The sequence below is a fragment of the Mirounga leonina genome, unplaced genomic scaffold, assembly GCF_011800145.1.
Source record: "Mirounga leonina isolate KUSES-001 unplaced genomic scaffold, KU_Mleo_1.0 Mir_154, whole genome shotgun sequence".
NCBI lineage: Eukaryota > Metazoa > Chordata > Mammalia > Carnivora > Phocidae > Mirounga > Mirounga leonina.
In genome coordinates, this window is record NW_023270389.1 from 142,297 (window position 1) to 164,319 (window position 22,023).

Here is a 22,023-nt window from a genome sequence, read left to right on the forward strand (position 1 = left end):
AGACACCCCCCATAGGGATTTAACAATATTCAGGACGAGAAAACTATGCACAGGCATTGGTGACCGGCGGAGGATCCGGCGCCCTGGCCTTGGCTTGGGCGTCTATGGCTCTTCGCGTCCAGCACCGGGGCCCAGGTGCTCGGGAAGAGGCACCGAGGCAAATCCTCGGTGGATTTGCAGAGTTGTGGATGGTCGCCCTTACCCGGGGCGGGGCGCCGCGACATCTTTCTCCCCGAGACCGAAAGTGCTCTAGGAGGTCCAGGTTACAACCGCCCTGCCTGGACCGAGAACCTCCGAGACCACCAACCGCGAGCACTGGCCTCGCCCCTCCGCGGGCGGGGCGGAGTGTACCTCACACCCCACCTTGGCTAAAGCCCCGCCTTCTCCCCAGGGCTCCGCCCCAAGCCCCGCGCAGGCGTAGCGCTCACCTTCTCCCATCACCCGGCTGTGCGCGGATCTGACGTCCGGCGTAATTGCGTCGACGCCATTTTAGCCGGTCCCGCTCGGCTCTGGGCGTGGCGGCCATTTTGTTTTGGGCACGGAGCGGGAGGCGGCGGCGGCTGTGGTGGCACCGACGCGAGGCAGGGAAGGGCCGGCGGGCGAGCAGGCGGACCGGCCGGCCAGACAGCCGGCTGGCAACAACGAGCTAACCCAGCGGCCTACCGCCTACACCTCTGACCAACCGCCCACCAAGTCAACTCAGGTTCCGCCGGGCCCCGGCCCGCGCGCCGCAGCCGTGGTGGCAGCCCCGGGAGGCGCCCTGGCGTCCGTCTCCTTCGGTGCGTTTCTGTGGCGAGGCGGGAGCGGCGGGGCGGCACCGGCGGGGCCCGGAGGGCGGGGCCGGCGGCGGCGGGGCGGCGGCCCTGACCGGGCAGTGGCGGCGGGGCCCTGGCCGAGGCTCCCCCGCGGTGGGGGCGCCGAAAGCCGCTCTGGACGCGGCTCTGCCTGCACCGCGTGTCTCCGTCAGGGGCTCTGCGTGCTGGCTGCGTGTGAGGAGCAGCGAGGGGCCTTCCTCCCGCCGCCCTTGGCCCGCCCCCGGCCTCACCGCCGAGATCGGGGTTCACGGGGGGGGATCCGGGTTCCTTGGGTTCTGAGAGGTTCTGGCAGCCCCGGCTGGAAAGGGCTCCTCCAGAGGAAAGCCCGACTTCCCTCCTGTGGCTCGGTCTGGGTCTGCCGCTGGGGTTAGGGTAGGTGTCTTCTGTGCCGCGGCCTCGAAGTCTGTCTGCGGCAACTGCTGTGAACGGAAGCCCCCAGCGCGAGTCTTGTGGGACCCTCAGGGCCCTCCATCCAGGCCTTTTGTTTCCGTTCGCTGCTGCGCCGGGTCTGTGATGCCTGCGGAAACGAGGGGTCCGGGCTCTGATTTGCTCATCTGCCTGTTGTCCTTTGTAGATTCTCGGGATTTGAAGATGGCTGCACAGTCAGCGCCGAAAGTTGTGCTAAAAAGCACCACCAAGATGTCTCTAAATGAGCGGTGAGGCAGCCAACAGCAACTTCAGCTCGTTCATAAGAAAACATTCCTTAACTTGGCCCTGGGGTCCGATGCACACAAACCAATTTTAAGCTAAATACCAACAGAAGGCTACAGACCTCTGTTTTTAGTTGCATCTTATGTGGTACACGAAACAAATTGGGCGGTTGTTTCAAAACCCCTTATCAGTAGATTTTTATGTTAAGCTGTCTGAAACACTTATCTGGTGGGATGTATTTTAAAAGACTCCTCGCACCCTCCCTCTTCTTCACATTTTTTTTTACATTGATACAGGGGTGGTGCAGCTCGGTAGCGTGGTACCTTGGCTGCAGTAGGTTTGCTGCCCAGTCCAAGGCCAGCAGTGTTGCGTCTGGCCTGTAAGAGGCAGGTAGCAAGCTGTGGATATGTCCAAAGGCCCTTGGATGCCATTCTGGGGCCTTGTAAGAGGCACTTGCTTTGCTCCATTTCTCTTTCTTTCCGTCCTGCTTTTAGTTTGTTTCTGTGTTAGATTCTTTGACAATTAAGTGTTCTTCTTTTTTGTGGCATTGAACTTACTTAACAGGACTAAGAGAGGAGTGTCTTCACAAGCTGTTAAGTGATTAATCTGATTTTGGGCGCCTGGGTGGCTCAGTCGGTTAAGCGACTGCCTTCGGCTCAGGTCATGATCCTGGAGTCCCGCGTCGGGATCGAGTCCCGCGTCGGGCTCCCTGCTCGGCGGGGAGTTTGCTTCTCCCTCTGACCCTCCCCCTTCTCATGCTCTCTCTTAAATAAGAATCTTTAAAAAAATAAGTAAATAAAGTAATCGGATTTTCTCAGAAGTAATCACTTGGAGTTAGGAAAAGTAATCCTTTGAGACTAAGAAAAGGTACTTAAGGTACAGTTTCTATTTCCCAGAGCTCTGTATTGAGTGCCTTTGACCAATGATTTTATTTAGTTGATGTTAGACCACTAAAAGATTGACTTGATTTTTTTTCTTTTCTGAAGCATATGTGCTGCTTCTTATCTCTTAGGGTAGGATATACTGATTGTCCATATTTACATGTTACTAAGCAAACAAATACATAAGAAAATAAGATCTACTCCTATAATTCATATGAGTGTACTATTTCCGTGGGCTCTGAAGGTGCTCTAGGCCTTCCTTATATTTGCTTTTACAGTGCACTCTCAGGTTCCCCCAAGATTTTTGGCTTTCTCTGTTTGTCTTTGAAACTACATTTTCTGTCTTTTGTTGTCATCATATCTGCTTACTGCGTGTTTTTCATACCTTCCACCTCTCTTAAAAGCCGTTACCTGAGCCCTTGTTATCACTTTTGATTGAATGTGCTGCACCTAGCTGCGTTTCTAAGTTTCTGATTCTTGCAAGTTTGTGGAAGCAGAGGAGTCTTTAACCCACTTCAGCCTTGATCTAAGTGTACCACTTTACTTAAAGTTCGTGGGATCTGGAGCTCCTGGTCTAGCAAGCCATGAAAATGCCAATAAATGTTTTGTAATAAAGCTTTTATTTAAACATCCATTCTGTTCGACCTTGAAGCTTTACTAATATGCTGAAGAACAAACAGCCGATGCCAGTGAATATTCGGGCTTCGATGCAGCAACAACAGCAGCTAGCCAGTGCCAGAAACAGAAGACTGGCCCAGCAGATGGAGAATAGACCCTCTGTCCAGGCAGCATTAAAACTTAAGCAGGTGAGAGGATGGGTCTTAATGCTCCAGAAGCAGCTGGTGATCTCTATCAGGCAGTCCACTGAGGCTGTCAGGACGTGAAGGATGATTGCAAGGTGGCTCAGGGCAAAAGCAGAAACTTCTCTGGAGGAAAGAGAAGTTCAGAGAATTCCCATTTTGGCAGGTACCAATAAGTAACTTTTTGTTGTCTTTCTCTTTTAGGTAGTTTGCCATCAGAGTGGCCTATTTCTGTGTTATCAATGAATATTAATCTCTTTTTTTCTGATCCTTTGCCCTTAAAATCGAGTCACTGGATTTTACCACAAAGAAATTTTGGTTTCTGTTTTAGATGACCTTCCGAAAATCCTTTATTTATTCCATGTTAAATGACTTACAAAAGAGGGAAATAATCTTACTCTTTCTCCCCCAGCACAGGAAGTCTGAACAGCCTTAGCCAGAGATTTCCGATGCTAAAATACAGAAAGAGTAGGGTGACCTTCATCTCCACAGCACCTAAGTTTTGTCAGTAAAGTAGAGGGAGAGCATTGAATAATTAATTTAAGAATTAGTGGGTTCTCTGTCAAATTTCCAGTAAGAGGTAATCCTTATTCAGACCTGAAATAAAACCTGCTCTTTATTATTCATAGACCTTATATGCAAGTCCGGACAGTGGCTGTGGAAGGATATGTCCAAGCTGTGGCTGGGCGTCTGGAGGGCGGTGCCATGCAACTGTAAGGACTTTAACTGGTAGCACTGCATGGCTGTGCATAAATTTGGCAGTTAAATATAACACCCTCCCACCCCCACCCTGAACTGTTAGGCTCACTGACCAAAAATAAACAAGGCCTTCTGCTTCAGCCGCCTTAAGCCATGGAGTTCTGTATTTGTCCCTGACTCAGGAAAGCAGTGAAAAGGGCCCCACCATTTTCCAAGAGTAGCTATTATAAATTGCTGAAGATAAGTCTCTGACACATCATTCCAAAGGACCTTTCTAGAAGAAGCCTTAAGTATAGGCTGGGCAGAAAGTTGCCTCTGGAGCAGAACTATCTGAGAGGACTTTCCACAGTGAAGGAAATACTCTACATCTGCTCTCCAAATATGGTAGCCACTAGCCAAGTGTGACTGTTGAGCACTCAAAATGTGGCTAGTGTGATTGAGGAGCTTTTTAAATTTTATTTACTTGTAACTTAAATAGCCACATGTGGCTAGTGGCTTCCTTAGCACACAGCACAGCTCTGGAGTGAAAACTAGATGGTATAGGAATGTCTTTTAAGCTTGCCGACTGTGTTAGAGACTACTGTTGCTGGCAGCAAAGGATTAGGAAGGGAGAACTTCTAAGCACTGTGCATTCTCCTCTGAAGCACGGATTTTGGGAGAATATATTCCGGATCATCGAACAGAAGGGATTTGTAGAATGAAGTCCTGACCTCCTAATTGTGTGCTGTCGGGAGTGATGCGACAGGCTCCTAAGGTTGGTTATGTCTAGGTGCATAATGTTCAGAGCCTGTCCCTCTGCTTAGAAGCAGTTTATTATCTTGTGCTAGAAAGCTAATAACTCACAGCATGTGGTTGCAAAAAAAAAAAAAATCATTGGTAAGCCATTTATGGGTGAAGCCTGAGGATACACAGAATTTATTTTCATTCATATTGACTAATGGCTTTATAGGAAAACAGGTTTGCTGGGGCCTTGGTTGTGTTCAAGGCTACACAGTTACCTTTCCTTTGAAGGAATTTAATTCGCTGAGATGTTGTCTTTTTTTTTTTTTTTTAAGATTTTATTTATTTATTTGAGACAGAATGAGAGAGAGAGAGCACATGAGAGGGGGGAGGGTCAGAGGGAGGAGCAGGCTCCCTGCCGAGCAGGGAGCCCGATGTGGGACTCGATCCCGGGACTCCAGGATCATGACCTGCACCGAAAGCAGTCACTTAACCAACTGAGCCACCCAGGCGCCCTGAGATGTTGTCTTAATAGTTTCTTTGAGGGACAGATTATTGAAAATCTCCATTAGTGGTATGTCCTTGTTCTCAAATACGGCCCTGAGTTTTGTGATTATATCACCTGTCTTAATTCTAATGAAAGTTAGCTTACTCTCTGGAGATACATTTGAGTATTTTGAATTAAAGGTTATTGTCCTGGCTTAATGGAGCTGTTTGCAAGGGGAGACATGGAATTAATAGCGATTTAAGAAATACAAGGAAAGGAGGTTTGACTTTTTTGTGTTTATTTACATCTTAAGGTAAAAAGTGGACCGTCTGGAGATAGATACTCAGAGGAAAAATGGAACACACTGGCCTCTTTGAAAAATCAAATCTTGTTTTTAAGTGACAAGAATTCAAATGAACTTATAATTTAAAATATTTCCCAGAGTGTGATGAACTTCCTATGGTGTTTGAGTAAGCCTTTGAAGACAGTGGTAGTCCTTGGGCAAGTATGAATCAAGTTGTATCATTGTCAACCTGTGGTTCAAAAACAGCAGAATCCAGGATTTGAAATACGGAGTCCTTACTAAAACTTAAGTTCCAAGGAGTGGCGTATGGCTTCTGTAGCCAAATGTAGGTAATTTTTGTTGATATCAATTTAGCTTTCATAAAGGTTCTGGATCACAATTCTGCTTCTTTTTTACCATATCCTGAGGCAAAGGCTAGTTTCTGGTTTAGGATCTTTGTGACATCTACGGCAGGTTTATCTCCCTCCACACAGCCATCTCACTTGCTTCTTTTTCTCTGCACTTTGAGTTGCTGAATCCCACTAGAATGCTTTTTTGATCTCAATCCCCCAACACCTTTTCTTCCAGAAGAGCTTAAAGCAGCGCCTGGGTAAGAGTAACATCCAGGCACGGTTAGGCCGACCCATAGGGACCCTGGCCAGGGGAGCAATCGGAGGACGAGGCCTGCCCATAATCCAGAGAGGCTTACCCCGAGGAGGACTACGTGGGGGACGTGCCACCAGAACCCTGCTTAGGGGCGGGATGTCGCTCCGAGGTCAGTGCTGTGTACCTGATAATTATTGGGCCTACCCCTCCCCTTTTCTCTTGGGCTGCTTATGGACACATTTGTTTTAACATCTTGAAGCCTGAATTTGTATTAATATAATTAATAACTTTTGAAATCACATATTTTTAATAGTGCTGCATGTCTTTTCTCGATACCATTCCCTTTCTGATAATGTGCAATGGTGAGAGGCTATGACCTGCGTAACGACAGGTAATTCATGTCATCTCCATTCCGTCTAAACACCCTGCTGCTGCTTGAATCAAAGCACATGCAAGTTCTAGAAATAAGTCAGATCTAAGAAATATTTGGTCCCTTGGCCTGTATCATAACTAACCATCTCTGTGCTAGTGAAATACGCTGTTATATTTGGAAAAGAGAGGACAAGTTGACCCATAGCTACATGTTACATTTTGGGCACTGTTAACACTGTTCCCTATGTTGTTTCTTGTCCCTTGTAAGAATGTATTGAGAGCAGGAGCCATATCATTTATTTTTAAATCTACAGTAATGCTAGGCACTTACCTGATTATTCAATAGATATTTATTATATGTACTTACTAATTAACTCCCAGCTTCTTCCAAAAATGGGTTTGATGTCAGACTTGTTGAATTGATTGAATAAAGAGCAGTTTGATCTGTTCACACTTGGTATACCCCTTGCCCCACCCAACCTAAAAATTAACTGAATTAACTCTCATTTAACCCTCACCGCCTTCCTTTGGTTAGAGTCTACTTTGTCTCTCTTGGATTTACCTGCATATACATTGTATGCCTCCTCTCCAAGGTCAAAACCTGCTCCGAGGTGGACGAGCCGTAGCTCCCCGAATGGGCTTAAGAAGAGGTGGTGTTCGAGGTCGTGGAGGTCCTGGGAGAGGGGGCCTAGGGCGTGGAGCTATGGGTCGTGGCGGAATCGGTGGTAGAGGTTAGTCAGCTACCAACTTCAGAGAATAGCTCCCCCTTATTTCTCTCCCTTCAAAACTCAGAGCCACCTTTCTGCACAGCTTCAAGTCATAGGCAGGCTTATTTGTTTGTCTTGTTTTGTTTTTTGAAACTGGCTTATTTTCTAAATTCACATGCTGGTAGTGCAAAAAGTCTGTCATGGGTTGTCTTAAGAGCCAGTCAGGTACACGTCAGAGCCAGATTATGTTCAGGCTTTTTCCACGTTCTTGCAGTTTAAATCGTATTACTAAAATGACAAGATGGTCAGTTTGAGGTTTTACCTTCCTGTGTCCCTGCCCACCACCACACACTCCATCCCATAGCTCAAAACCCAGCTTTGAGTCTAAGAATAAAGAAGAGGGAGATGTACAGAAATGAAGCTGAGTTAAAAAGGATGAGGAGATTGGAGCTGGATATTGACTTTGAAGCCAAGTAAAGTCAAGGTAAAGTTTGTGTCTACAGGAAATCAGAGATGACTTTTTTTTTTTTTAATCAAGGTAGAAAGCAAGAAGGTACTGTGTCAGTTAACTGACTGACTCTTGTTGATAATGTTACCTTTGAGACTTAGTGATACTTGTTTTGTGACCTCATGACCCAGATAGAAAAGAACTTAATGGTGTTGCTGTCATTAATCCAAATCTCATGGGAGTTTTCTGATTTTAGAGCTTAGTGGAAAACTCTCCAACAACACCTGTCCAAGGGGGTAGAAAATCTATTCCTGTAGCCCCTGTGTATATCTGCTTTGGTCCTTTTATAGTGTGTGGCGGGTCTTCTATAATTTATGACCTTGAAGTTGCCAAAGGATAATAACTGTTAGGAAATTTGATAGCCAAGGACTTGTTTTCTTCTCTCCCATGATATTGTTGGATTAATGAGTGAAGTACAAGCTAGTTTGGGTTTCAGGATGAAATAGTACGTTTCCACATTATCTTGACCTGGTTTCTGAGAGAGCATCGCAGGGCTGGGTGGGGGGGGAGTCTAAAGGAGCTTTTCAAAAAGCTGCATATGTTTTGTTAAGTGAATTGAAACCACCTCTCAGATAACCACAATTATAAGGTGAATAGAATCTGAGATAGAACTGGTTGGGACTACTCTAAGTATATCCCCCGTCTTCTCACTTTGTTCTGATGTCAGAACAGCTCCTCAGTCTCCCGATGTGGGGTCAGCTCATTAGGTTTAATAAATTTGAGGAGAGATGAGCTAATTTTCTAGAAAGATCTTCAGTAAGGTTACTTTAAAAACTGTATAGCCCTGCACCCGTTTCTCTGTGCCCTTGTTACTTCCCTAAGTGGGGTTATCTATAGTGTATTTTAATTATGAACTTACAGTGGGTTTCAAACTTGAGGTAATTTCTTTGTTTTAGGAGAGGTTAAGATTCTTTTAATTGTCAGTTATTTTCCCTTTGTCGACAGAATAAAGTCTTTAAATAGCATTTAGAGATGAGCCTGTAAACAGGGATTCATTATGTGTGCTTTCCATGTGTTGCTTTCTACCCTGTGTTTCCTGTTTTTCCAGATTTCTCCTCTTTGCCCTGCCCTTTCAGCCTTTCTCAGCTAGGCCCTGCTGCTCTGAGGGGCATTTGCCATAACACCCATTAAACCTACTTGTAACTGTCTCCTTTTTTTCCCCTTGGGCCAGGTCGGGGTATGATAGGTCGGGGAAGAGGGGGCTTTGGAGGTCGAGGCCGAGGACGTGGACGAGGGAGAGGTGCCCTCACTCGCCCTGTACTGACCAAGGAGCAGCTGGACAACCAGTTGGATGCGTACATGTCGAAAACAAAAGGACACCTGGATGCGGAGTTGGATGCCTACATGGCACAAACAGATCCAGAAACCAATGATTGAAACCTGCCCACCCTCCTGTGAGAGACTCTTATTCAAAAGTCACCATATCTGTAAATAGCCTTGAGATAACAGATGGAGAAGAAACCTGATTGATGCTGGAAGGACCTATCACAATAGGCTATGGACTTAACTTGCCACCAGTTTGTGCATTTAGTGTGTTCCTTTTACTTTTTTGATACTGTGTTGTATGAAACTCTTTTTTCCTCTGACTTGGGTTTTATTTTGTTGTGTTTGGGGTCCCCCCCCCATCGCTCTGACTTCTCTTTGAACATGAATGTGGTGGCCTTGTGGCTAGAAAACCCTCTTCCCATCTCTGCCTCCCTTCATCTGTCGTATGCTCTCATGTTCTAACATTTCCTCTCGTCATCTCTTTGTCCCCATGAAAAAAGCCCCAGAAAGAACCCATCAGTGTTCCTTCCTGATGCCTAGGTTTCTGAGAGATGGTTCTGTTCTACGTGATCTTTAATATAAAGCCTCTTAGAAGTGTTTAGAAAATGTGGAGCTCAAATTCTGCCGCATTGATAACATTAGTGTAGTAAATTAGGGACACTGACATAGCCACAGGGCCACATAACAGGTTACATGTGGTAACACCTCTGATTTGATTAAAGTTAACTTCTGTGTACATTGACACCACATAACGAGTGTGCTGGGCTGGGTGTGTGCACTTTCTACCCTGAAATGAGATGTATAAACTTAGCTCTTGGCTTTGTATCATGTCCAAAGAGCTACTGTTGGGTTGGCTTACACTTGTAATAGAGAGGAAATGGGCATTTGGTTTGGGCAGATGCTTCAGAGAAAGGGATAGAATGATGGCAGAAACCTTTTAGGAGTCAGAACATACCCATGCTGGAATGCTATTGTCCTTATGTTTATCCCAAACCAGTCCTGGGCTTCTCCATTCATTGGCTTTGTTTGGCCCTCTTTTTATTTCCCTTTGAAGGTTTAAGTTCAACTATATTCTGTCAACTGTTCCAGTTTTCAGTGGAATCTTGTATTTCTGGTTTATCATAACAAGAAATCGTTTCAAATCTAGTCAGGACTTTTTCTTTTGTTGGGCTCCTTGAAATGCTGTGGTCACTATAACAATGCCCTGACCTACCCCTTGTGGAATTCAGAGTCCTTCTCTTCATAGGAGTATTAAAATCAGGGTTGGGGGGCAGACGGAGATAGGGCCTTGAGCCTGAAAGTGAAGAATTTGCCCTCTGAGTAAGCCTGGCAGAAAGCTGGATAGCCACACAAAATAATGTTCTGGCCTGTTTGGCCCATAGGAAGCTCCAGCGGAACAATCTTAGGCAGTATTCTGGACCCTGGTGCTGGTTTCTCTCTTCCCCTGTGCTGTGGGAAAGAACCTAACAACCTCCAACCAAACCAGTTGCTAGTGAGACACATTGTTCCCTAAACTGTTGGGAGGTGTGTGTGGCATGCTGGGAAGGAAATTTTGGTCAAGACGTCCTGGACTTGAATCCTATCTGTATGACTTGGGCTTCTTAGCCTCTGGATTGTGAGGCAAGTGGTTTAGTCCTGTAGAAGAGTGAGATTGAGAAGACCAGGTAGTGGTAGAGGACAACCACGTTTTTAAAAATCCACCTGATCTGGTTTCTGAGTGTACTGTAATCGCTTCTCTTTATTAAAAATGGACTGTGAGGCTGGAGGTCTTTAGGTCAGACAGGTGTTCATAACATGTAATTGGAAGGGGTGGGGTGGAAAGTATTTTTATCTGGGCGAGTCCAGTTGTAAGGGTAGTCTCTTAGGTAGTCCCTTAGGTTGACGCTTGTCAGCTCCCAAGACTTGTGAGGGAAGTGCTGCTTGGCAGTGGACAGGGTGCCCTTTTCAAATACATCCACTGGTTACATCAGGCACTTTACAGGACACCTTTGGGAAGAAGGAAAAGGAACTGCAGGGTGAGTAGGTCCCTCACCCTCTTCACACAGCTTCCGATGAGCCACTTCTCAGGGGTTATTCTCCAGTCTCCCTAGGTAGCAGGTGCATGCCCCCAAATAGGATATTTATTTTAGAGCGGGAACGAGGCGGGCAGGGGGAATACCAGTAAGACTTGCCACTGAGCATGGAGCCCAATGCTAGACTCCAGGACACTGAGATCATGATCTGAGCTGAAAGGTGCTTAACCAACTGAGCCACCCAGGCACCCCAGTCTGGTGGATTTTGAACCACTTCTTTCCCCATCCCTCTTTTAATCCACTGAGATCCTCTAAGATTCACGAAAGGCTTTGAGGCATATGTGAGGAAAAGGGAACTTGGCCAGGTGGGGGGGGAGGGGCCACAGTGCCCCACACACCTCTATGCCCATGTCTCCCCTTCTTTTACTTGCGGATAGCCCCACATACTTTTGGCAAAGTTTCAGAGTAAAAGCAAAATGTTGAGGGAGTTGGGAAATGGGAGAGCAGGACACTGGAATGGTGGCACTGAGCCTCCTGGCACTGCCCTCCAACTCATTGATGGAATTCGCTTGGGAGATTCATTTCAGGACAGTCCCTGAATGTTCCCACCCCCTGAGCTAGAAAAGGAAGGGTGGGGGGCTCTGCTAAGTGGTTTAGCTGCTCCCTCATAGGTCAGCCTCTTCTAGCCCAGACTGCCCCTTCCCCGGGTGCTTCAGCCCTACCATCCTGCTGACTCCAGGCTCCTCTTGCCCACAGGTGGCCATCAGGAGGACTTGCCCCATGTCCTCTACACCCATCACTTGCATGGGCCCAACTTGCAGCGAAGTGAGCTAAGACCAAGTTGGGGCTGCTATTCCCAGCATCTGCAGGAATCTTTACTGTGAACCATCAGGTGGTGGGGGTGGGGGCCCTGCTTTGAAGGTCCCAGTGGACCCTCCACTATATTCGTCCTACCTCATGAAGAAGTTCATTCCCAGCAATGGGCACAAGGAACTTTACCAGCTTCAGGCCCTCCCGGCCCTCCTGCTGTTCACTGCAGTTCTCAGCATCTCCTGAGCCCTGTGCCCACTTCTTCCACCTTCAGTCCCAGCTGAGTGTTCAGGGTAGAGAGGGACGAGGAGATTGAGGCCAGTTCCTGGGTCAGCCTTTTACTCACTGAACCACCATCTGCCAAGGGCTTGCCATGCAGACACTGACTGACAAGGTGTGGTTTGGTAGGAGTGTTAGGGCCCCAGCGGGCTCAGTAGAGCATGTGACTCTTGATCTCAGGCTTGTGAGTTCAAGCCCCACTTTGGGTGTAGAGATTATTTTTAAAAATTTTGTAAAGGGGGTCTTGGGACCGCAGAAAAGAGATTGGTGAGCTGGACCTTGAAAGTCAAGGGAAGGTTTGGGGTGTCTGGGTGGCTCAGTGGGTTACACATCTGACTTTTGTTTTTTTAAGATTTGATTTAGGTGGCTCAGTCATAGTGTCTGCCTCCAGCTCAGGTCATGATCCCAGCGTCCTGGGATTGAGCTCCACATTGGGCTCCCTGCCTGACGGGAAGCCTGCTTCTCCCTCTCCCACCCCCACCCCCTGCTGTGTTCCCTCTCTCACTGTCTCTCTCTGTCAAATTAAAAAAAAAAATTTTTTTTTTTATTTGACAGAGCACAAGCAGGGGGAAGTGGCAGGAAGAGGCAGTGGGAGAGGCAGGCTCCCCACTGATCAGGGAGCCCAATGCGGGGCTCAATCTCAGGATCCTGAGATCATGACCCTAGCCGAAGACAGACGCCTAACTGACTGAGCCACCCAAGTGCCCCAAGCATTTGACTCTTGATCTCAGCTCAGGTCTCAATCAGGGTTGTGAGTTCAAGCCCCACATTGGGCTCCACACTGGCCCTGGAGCCTATTTAAAAAAGAAAAGGGAAAGTTTGACAGAGAAGGGGGAAGAATCTCCTAAGTACAGAGAACAACAAATACAAGGGTACAGAGGCCTAAACGTGTGTTGCATGCTGGGGAGTGAGTGTTCAGTGGTCCTCCAACCTAGGGTGGGAGGCACGACTGACAAGATCAGGTAGCCCAGAGCCTAACTGTCTGCTGAAGAGCTTGGGCTTCATGCTTCGGGTGGTGGTGAGCCACTGCGGATTTTCAAGTGGGGTGATACACACAATGCTGGAGGGAGGTGCAGCTGGGTTAGCGGAAGCAACGGTGGACGCTGGGAGACCCTCAGGGCTGTTGTGTTCGTCCAATCACCGGAGTGGACCTGAATCTGGGCAGTGGCAGGGTGGCTGGGGAGAAGCCCACACCCTCAGTGGTTTCCACACTGTCTGACGTCCGGCTGTCTGTCAGACCTGAGAAGGCAGTCGGGGTGGCCTGAACAAGCTGCCAGGGGCAGCAGGGCATGTGTGGTTCCCTCTCCCCTTGATGACCCCATGATGTCTGATCTGGAACCAATGGCACTGTTGCTGCCCACCATCTAGTCCAGCCTCCACCACAGCCTCCCACTCCCCAGGGTTCCAGGCCTCCAGGCAAGAGGGCCTGGCTGAGGATAAGGCCCCTTCCTCCCCTCTTAGGGGCTTCCTGGGGGCTCATCACATAGCTCCAGCAGCAGGGCTATGCCCAGACCAGCACTGTAAATGGGGCCTGAGAGGCTGTGACCTGGGACGAGGACCTGGCCTGGCCTCTGTATCCCCTCTCCTCTTCCCGTGGGCTGTCCCATTTATCCCTCATGAAGCCCCAGTACCTTTCCCACCAATTCCCCAGGCAATGTGGGAAGAGCAAGAGAGCCCCAGCCTCCATTTCCCTGGGCTCTAGGGACCTTTTAAGGATTCACTCCCTCCCCACAAACACACACAAGGTTGCCACAATGGCGTATCATCTGATTTCTGACCCAGGACCTTCTCAAGACACCATCTCCAGCCTCTTTTTTTTTTTTTTTTAAGATTTTCTATATTTATTTGACAGAGACACAGCGAGAGAGGGAACACAAGCAGGGGGAGTAAGAACACGAGGGAGAGGGAACACAAGCAGGAGGAGCAAGGAGCCCAATGTGGGACTCGATCCCAGGACCCTGGGATCATGACCCGAGCCAAAGGCAGACACCTAACGACTGAGCCACCCAGGTGCCCCATCTCGACTCTTTTTTTTTTTTTAAGATTTTATTTATTTGACAGACAGAGACACAGTGAGAGAGGGAACACAAGCAGGGGGAGTGGGAGAGGGAGAAGCAGGTTCCCCACGGAGCAGGGAGCCCGATGCGGGACTCGATCCCAGGACCCTGGGATCATGACCTGAGCCGAAGGCAGACGCCCAACCGCTGAGCCACCCAGGCGCCCCCTATCTCCAGACTCTTAATAGCAATCTCCACACCCCCGGCCTCCTTGATGTTCTGTCTCCCATTTTTACCTGGTCATGCCAGTGGGAGAGATACTCCAGGTGCCACCTGGCTGCCCTACACTCATGCCTGGGTGGGCTCTCAACCTGCACTGTACCCTGACTAGTGAGGGCCCTGACTGACCACACAGCCCAGGGGCAAAGGACAGCAGGATAGGGGGACCCCTGAGGGTGGAGACAGAGGCCAGGACAGCTCTGGGGCCTGTGATGGTGATAGCAGTCTTCAGTCATGGTCCTCTTACTGTGTAGGGCAGGCAGTCCAGCAGGCCTGGTGTAGATAAGGCTCCAGGAAACCTCTTAAAAATATTCACTTGATTATTTAGGTTCGATTTATTGGATTTCTTTACCCTTTAGTGTAAGGTGACTATTGGCTTAAGATTTAAACATATCCATGGTGTGATCTTGTGGTTTATAATAAGAACTATGTATTTAGGGCCCCTGGGTAGCTCAGCAGGTCAAGCGCCCACCTTTGGCTCAGGTCATGATCCCAGGGTCCATGATCCCATCGGGCTCCCTGCTCCGTGGGGAGTCTGCTTCTCCTTCTCCCTCTCCCCCTCTCTCTCTCAAATAAATAAATAAATTCTTTAAAAAAATAAGAAAGAAAGAAAGAAAACATGTATCTAGTCTTGTGCTGGCACAGAAATCCTAAAACCTGGGAAGTTCCTGTGATGAGAGCAATAAAGGGCCTTTTGTTGTGTTAATGTTGACTTTCCAAAAGCCTCTAGGTAGCCTAAGGATGGAGGCTGGTTGCCAGGGGAAACCAACCCTGTGTTGGAACTTCCAGTCCCATCCACCTCCCCAACCTACAGGGAACTGGCTGGAGGTTCAATCCATCACCAGTGGCCAAGGAAGCAATCATGCCTGGGTAATAAAGGATGGGGTTCGTGGAGCCTCAGGGGAGAGTGGTGCGCCTGGAGGGCACGGAAGCTCTGTGCTCCTTTCCACAAGGATTTACCCTCTGCATCTCTTCCACCTGACTATTCCTGAGTTCTAGCCTTTCATAATAAACCGGCATTCTAGTAAGGAAAATGCTTCTCTGTGATCCGAGAGCCGCTGTAGCGAATTAACTGAACCCAAGGAAGGGGTGGTGGGACCCTCCAATCTATACCTGGTCAGCCAGAAGCACAGGGGACAAGCTGGGCTTGCAACTGGTGTCTGAAGGGTGGGGGTTGGCCATCATGCACTTAACCTGTGGGGTCTGATGCTACCTCTGGGGAGACCTTGCCAGAATGGAGTTGAATTCTCAGAACCCAAAAGACACAGGGATGGAAGGTACACATAGTTGAAAAGCTATCTGGAAGTCTTGGGTGAAATGAGTACTTCCAAAATGCCCTAAAGCTTTATCCTTTGCATTTTAACCTGTTAAATTCTGCTTAAACCTGTTTAATGCACAGGCCCAAATGGAGTCACTTAGGCCAAGTCACCAAACCTGGGCTTTATACTTAACCTAATTGTAGTTTCAACCTCCCCCAGAAATGTAGTCTTAACTGGTCAGTCAGGAATTTTCTGGTCAGCACCAATCAGGCAATCTGTCACAAGGGCCCTCTCTGTACCCCCCACACCCCCAAAGGAAGGTGAGGTCATCTGCAGGATAAGACCCCTCTGCCTTTCCCCCAAGGGAAGGTGACCTTGCCTGGAGCAATCCTTTCTTTTACTAATAACTTTTTGCCTCACCCTCCTTCCTACAAAACCCTTCCATTTTTGTACAACTCCTCAGAGTTCCCCTCTCCTTGCTGGATGGGATGATGCTTGATTCACGAGTTACTTAATAAAGCCAATTAGATCTCCAGATTTATTTAGTTGAATCTTGTTTTTTAACAGGTTTTACAGAAACTCTGAGATTTGGTAACAGCTTGAAGGCCAGTGCTGGCTCAATTATTCATTCTTTAAATGTTTATCAAATTCCAGGCATCATGGCACAAGGTCTTCAGTGAAGAGCCCCCCTCCTCCCTGCTTGCACTCTAAAACGTAGCAGTGGCCCTCCAGTTCTTGGCTTCTCCATAGAGGCTGTAGGGGATGTAGGTCATAAGAACTGCCCTATTCTCAGGAGTGCCTGGGTGACTCAGTCAGTTAAGCGTCTGCCTCCACCTGCCATCGGCTCAGGTCAGGATCCCAGGGTCCCGGGATGGAGCCCCATGTTGTCTGGCTCCCTGCTCAGTGGGAAGTCTGCTTCTCCCTCTCTCTCGCCCTCCCACCTGCTCATGCTTGCGCTCTCTCTCAAATAAACAAAAAACAAAAAACAACTGCCTCCTGTCCTTGCCCGGTCACCTGAGAGGTGCTTAGGTTGACCTGCCCCCTCCTTGCTGGTCCTGAGGAGGCTCTTCAGGGAGAAGCTGCACTGGTTCAGGTGGTACAAGCCCACCGTGCCCTTTGCCCAGCAGGCTAGGTGTGCCCCCACACCCAGTGGGGAGCCTGGGTGGGGTGGGGTGGTGGTCAGGGTTTTCAGAGGGTCCTGCTTGGGGGAGGGGGGGACTTTACCTGGGAAGGGGGCCCTGAGAGTCAGGTCCAGGTAAGGGACAGGGATTTCCTCATCCACCCCACTTTCTGGGAGGTCAGAACTTGGTTTAGGGAGCCCTACAATGCTTCAACCGCAGAGCCGAAGGGGGCAGCACTGGGATGGGTGTTGGAAAGGCGTAGAGCAGGCAGTGAGGCCTGAGATTCCAGCTTTTTTTCCCCCCAACTGGTGCTTCTAGAGAGTTGCTGTCCCCACCTGCCCCATGGGTGGGTTCCCTGGTCAGACCAGGATCTGGTTAGACTCCAGGACTCCTGCTTATCACAAAGGAGTCAGAAGCTGAGGGTGGAGTCCTGGCCTTGGCAGCACTGAGGAGCGTGAGAAGGCCTCAGAGGCCTGTCCTTTTATCTTTCTAGTTTTCCCCCCATCTCCTCTCCTCTGGTTGCTCCCTGACTTTCTCCAGAAATGAAATTCCTTTAGAGGATGTGCTTTTAGTTTGTTAAAGAGCAAAAATTCAAATGAGTAATTTTGAAGATCTAATTGGCTTTATTAAGCAATTCGTGAATCAAGCATCTTCATCCTATCCAGCAAGGAGAGGGGAACTCTGAGGAGTTGTACAAAAATGGAAGGGTTTTGTAGGAAGGAGGGTGAGGCAAAAAGTTATTAGTAAAAGAAAGGATTGCTCCAGGCAAGGTCACCTTCCCTTGGGGGAAAGGCAGAGGGGTCTTATCCTGCAGATGACCTCACCTTCCTTTGGGGGTGTGGGGGGTACAGAGAGGGCCCTTGTGACAGATTGCCTGATTGGTGCTGACCAGAAAATTCCTGACTGACCAGTTAAGACTACATTTCTGGGGGAGGTTGAAACTACAATTAGGTTAAGTATAAAGCCCAGGTCTGGTGACTTGGCCTGACATAAGTGACCCCATCTTAGGCCCTTGGTTTTCCTTTCAACAGACCCTTGCCTGGTCTCCCTTACAGAGGTATCCAAGAAACCATGGAAAGATGGATTCTAAAGTCTCTTTCAGAAAATAAATAAATAAAATAAAATAATAGAATCTCTTTCAGGGGTGCCTGGGTGGCTCAGTTGGTGGAGCATGAGTCTCTTGATCTCAGGGTGGTGAGTTCAAGCCCCACGTTGGGGGTAGAGTTTTTTGGGTTTTTTTTTTTTTAAGATTTTATTTATTTGAGAGAGAATGTGAGAGCGGGGAGGGTCAGCAGGGAGCCCAACGCAGGACTCTATCCCGGGACTCCAGGATCAGGACCTGAGCCGAAGGCAGTTGCTTAACCAACTGAGCCACCCAGGTGCCCCTATAAAAAAAATAATAGAGGCCCCTCGGTGGCTCAGTTGATTAAGCGTCCGCCTTTGGCTCAGGTCATGATCCCAGGGGCCTAGGATCAAGACCGGAATCCAGCTGCCTGCTCAGCAGGAAGTCTGCTTCTCTCTCTCCCTCCACCCCTCCCCATGCTCGTGCTCTTTCTCTCTCACTTGCTCTCTCTCTCAAATAAATAAATAAAATCTTTAAAAATAAATAATTAATACAACAAAGTCCTTTTCAGCATTTGTATTCTCTGAGCAGGTTATGATGTAACTGATATTATAGAGTGCAGAATGACCTGGAGGGTAGAGAGACTACAGGCAAGAAGATCAATCAGGAGGTGTTGCAGTGCCCTCATGAGAGATAAGAGCTAACTGGAGGTGATAGGAAGTGTGGAAAGGAAAGCTTAAAAACAGAACAGTGAGTGATTTTTCTCAGAGAACCAGCCTTTGAAGTAGGATTACCAGGTAAGATACATTCAAAAATTATTTGTTGTTGGGGCGTCTGAATGGTTAGGTGTCCAACTCTTTTTAAGATTTTATTTTATTTATGTATTTGAGAGAGAGGGAGCACCAGCAGGGAGGAGAGGGAGAAGCAGGCTCCCTGCGGATGTGAGGCTTGATCCCAGGACTCTGGGATCATGACCCGAGCCAAAGGCAGGTGCTTAACTAACTGAGCCACCCAGGCGCCCCAGGCGTCTGACTCTTGATTTTGGCTTGGTCATGATCTCAGGGTCATGAGATGGAGCCCACATCAGGACCTATGCTCAGCGGGGAGTATGGGACTCTCTGTGCTCCCCTCTCCACTCTCTCTCAAATAAATAAATAAATAAAATCTAAAAAAAAAAAATGTTGTTTATCTGAAATTCAAATTTACCTAGTGTCCCAGAATTTTTTTGATTGTTCTGTTTTCCAAATCTCACGACCTTACTTCAAAAGGTACCTGAAAGGACTTTGGCCCAACTTGGGAGCATTTTGTCTAGACACTGAGCCACTAACCTCCTTTCCCTGCCCAGACCAGCCCTTATTCTCTCTCCAGTACAGGCCTCAAGGACTTAGCCCTTATTCCTTCCTCTTCAACACGGTCACCACTCTCCATCCTCTGGGCTTCCTCCTCGCTAGGCCTGACTGTGGAGCAGGGTAGTTACCCTAGCTACCCGCTTCCCATTGCTGACTCCCATTATAAGCCTCCAGCCTCTCATGAGACTTTTAGCTCTAATCACTAGAGGGAAAGATACAGAGAAATAAAGATAATAAACAACAGAAAGTGTACAAGGCTTTAAAAGTTATCACACTTGGAGCCTCAGGTTCCCAGCTGTGGACCACCACTCTCCCACAGTGATTTAAACACCTCCTCTTTTATTCCTGAGGTTGAAGCTCAAGGCTGAACATTCTGGTGCCATTTATCTCTGGGGACCCCTTTGCCCTCCAGGAGCACTTCTACACACACCTTACCCCAGGGCCACAGGACTGCGAGCCACTGGAACACTCTAGAGCTTAAGAGACTGTGCCTTTTGTTGAGAATTCAACAAGACATGTAAACTCTGGAAAGCCATGAAAAACACAACAAAACTAAGGAAACTTTTTTAAGGAAGGAAAAAATGAAAATATGGAAACACATGTAGGTTTTAAGTTTTGCTTTACTGTGGCAAAACACACATAAAATTTACCCTTTAACCATTTGTAAGTGTACAGGTCAGTGGCATTAAGTAAATGCACATTACTGTGTCATCGTTAACTCATCTCTAGAATTTTTTAATCATCCCATACTGAAACTCTACCCATTCAACAGTAATTCCCCTGGCAACCCTGTTCTGACAGAGACCTAAAACCACATTTTATCTTCATGAATTTGACCCCTCTGGGTACTTCATGTAACAACCAGACAGTATTTGTCCTTCCGCTCTGCTTATTTCACTCAGCAGTCTCCAAAGCTCATCCGCATGGTGGCATGTATCAGAATTGCATTCCCTTTTGAGACTTAATAACATTCCTATGCGGTTTTGTAGACACTACAGTGCCATTAGAAAGTACACTCTCAAAGTCAGAAATCTGAACTATATATACGATGAATACAATCTGGTTAGCGTGGGAGGGCTACGCGCAACCGGGGAGACAAGCATTTCTTTTTCCCCTTTGCAGTACACCAAAGACAGCCGCCCCCAAAATGGCTCCTCCCAGCCTTGCCGCGGTCTGGAGACGCCCCCCCCCCCCCCCCCAACACCGCCTCTCCGGGGCCTCCAAGGAACTGCCGCTCCGCCCGCCCCGCCCCCGGTCGCGGAGACTCGGTTTCCCAGGAGTCCCCAGGCTGGGTTCAGCCGGCAGCTCCTGGGCGTCCCCTGGTGGCGCACTTCAGCGCGACTCCAGTTCCCGGCGGCCCGCGCGGCACGTTCCCGGCGGAAGGGCTGCTCATGATGGCTGCGGCTGGTTCCGCCGCTGTGTCCGGGGCAGGGACCCCAGTGGCGGGTCCCGCAGGCCGCGACCTCTTCGCCGAGGGGCTCCTCGAGTTCCTGCGACCGGCTGTGCAGCAGCTGGACTCTCACGTCCATGCCGTCAGGTCCGAGAGGGAGGGGCGGGGCGGGGCCGCTCCGCGGGGGAAAGGCGGGTGTGCCGGAAGGGGCGGGGCCTATGCCGGAAGGGGCAAGTCCCGGGTGGGACTGGCGCGAGGCCCGGCCGGTGGGCGGGAAGCCGCGGGCGGTGATGGCTTCTTCCGGCGCTCGGGGAGTCCTAGGGGAGTGGGTTTTTCGAGTCCCATTAAGTGACAGTGTGGGCCTCGTACTTCTTTGCAGAGAGAGCCAGGTAGAGCTACGAGAACAAATTGACAACCTAGCTACTGGTGAGTAAGCACCCCCTTAGACCAGCGACACTGCCACACACTTTTAGGGCCTCACGTCGCACTTTTAGGGCCTCATGTTTAGCCGAGCTCGGGGTGGGTTTCGGTCGTATGCTTCCAGGGCTTCAGGGCTGCAGTGGATTCCTGCTTTCCTGAGCTTCTAGTGGCCGGCCCGTGTGGGTGCAGGCGTGTTTGCATCCCATTTACCAGCCTGCTCTCCCTACTAACATGAAGGGAACCATTAGGTGTTAGCTGCTCCTTCCTTCCATCCCCCAGAACTGTGCCGAATCAATGAGGATCAAAAAGTGGCCCTGGACCTCGACCCCTACGTGAAGAAGCTCCTTAATGCCCGGCGGCGAGTTGTCTTGGTCAACAACATTCTACAGAATGCGCAGGTAAAAGAATTCCCTGCCAGCAGGGATTCTTTACAAGTCCACTGGGACATCCCAAAGTCCCCAACACAGTGAAAGGGAGTTGTTAACTAGCGTCAGGCGTGATAGAACTCTTGTTCTCAGTACCCAGTTGCTCTCCTGTACATTCTTACATTCCTTAGAGATGGAGCAAGCCCAAGGCATCTTCCAGCACCTAGTTGACAGGGAGTGCTGAAGCCTTTCACAGAGCAGTTATAATTCCAAATCTTGTCTTGTAGGAACGGCTGAGGAGGCTAAACCACAGCGTGGCCAAGGAAACAGCCCGCAGGAGGGCAATGCTGGATTCAGGAGTTTACCCGCCTGGTTCCCCAAGCAAGTAATAGGCCAGAAGATGGGACCCATGCATTGCCTCAGAGTAGCACAAGTACTGTTCCGGAGCAGCCTTGTTTCCTCCAGGACTCCCTGCAGATGTTGGGACATCAAAAAGGCAGCCCTGTTGTTTCTCTTTGAAGCACTTAAGTCTTACCTGTTTATATGGGGTCCCAAAGAAACCTGTATACAGCAGGACTAATGATCCCAAAGGACTTATAATGGCTCTTGCTTCCAAGAATGAGCTGAGGCCTCTACATACTCAAGACCCAGCTCCTCTACCTTCAGGCCTAGTTCTGTTCTGTTGCATGTCCTCTACTTGTGGCTTTTTTCCTTTTGTTTACAGAGGATTTGGAGAAGAGGGCAGGCAAAGTCAAGGGAATGACTCCTGTCTACCCTCTTTTGTTGATTGCACTTGGCTTGAATATAGTAGCAGCACAGCTAGAACCATATAATCCAATAAATGCTTAAACAGTGTTTTAGTTTACTCTGGTATATGAAAAGGT

The 22,023-nt window shown here is 48.8% G+C and overlaps 2 protein-coding genes across 5 annotated transcripts; both read left to right on the forward strand.

Annotated features, from left to right (window-relative positions):
* The first annotated feature begins 507 nt into the window (after positions 1-507).
* On the forward strand, positions 508-9,544 carry CHTOP (chromatin target of PRMT1). Of its 4 annotated transcripts, none has more exons than XM_035009609.1 (6): positions 508-779; positions 1,390-1,471; positions 3,000-3,153; positions 5,925-6,111; positions 6,908-7,045; positions 8,701-9,544. In XM_035009609.1, exons 2-6 carry the CDS (start codon positions 1,407-1,409, stop codon positions 8,904-8,906), a joined length of 750 nt encoding a protein of 249 aa, XP_034865500.1. In that variant the 5' UTR covers positions 508-779; positions 1,390-1,406; the 3' UTR covers positions 8,907-9,544. The 4 variants fall into 4 exon arrangements, with proteins under 4 accessions (XP_034865500.1, XP_034865501.1, XP_034865502.1 ...); XM_035009610.1 differs by having other exon boundaries at positions 5,928-6,111; XM_035009611.1 differs by lacking the exon at positions 6,908-7,045.
* Positions 9,545-20,306: 10,762 nt separating this feature from the next.
* SNAPIN (SNAP associated protein) lies at positions 20,307-21,994 on the forward strand. The gene is made up of 4 exons (XM_035009624.1): positions 20,307-20,501; positions 20,734-20,780; positions 21,054-21,172; positions 21,427-21,994. The coding sequence occupies exons 1-4, from the start codon at positions 20,356-20,358 to the stop codon at positions 21,526-21,528; spliced, it is 414 nt and encodes a 137-aa protein (XP_034865515.1). The 5' UTR covers positions 20,307-20,355; the 3' UTR covers positions 21,529-21,994.
* The last annotated feature ends 29 nt before the right edge of the window (positions 21,995-22,023 follow it).

What these genes read in the sequence shown, in the direction of transcription:
- CHTOP (XM_035009609.1), top strand. Translation starts at nt 1,407, where the DNA reads ATGGCTGCACAGTCAGCGCCGAAAGTTGTGCTAAAAAGCACCACCAAG. An exon ending in CAGCATTAAAACTTAAGCAG is followed by an intron (nt 3,154 to 5,924) that starts GTGAGAGGATGG and finishes CTTTTCTTCCAG; the next exon opens with AAGAGCTTAAAGCAGCGCCT. An exon ending in GGGCGGGATGTCGCTCCGAG is followed by an intron (nt 6,112 to 6,907) that starts GTCAGTGCTGTG and finishes CTCCTCTCCAAG; the next exon opens with GTCAAAACCTGCTCCGAGGT.
- SNAPIN (XM_035009624.1), top strand. Translation starts at nt 20,356, where the DNA reads ATGATGGCTGCGGCTGGTTCCGCCGCTGTGTCCGGGGCAGGGACCCCA. An exon ending in TCTCACGTCCATGCCGTCAG is followed by an intron (nt 20,502 to 20,733) that starts GTCCGAGAGGGA and finishes ACTTCTTTGCAG; the next exon opens with AGAGAGCCAGGTAGAGCTAC. An exon ending in AATTGACAACCTAGCTACTG is followed by an intron (nt 20,781 to 21,053) that starts GTGAGTAAGCAC and finishes TCCATCCCCCAG; the next exon opens with AACTGTGCCGAATCAATGAG.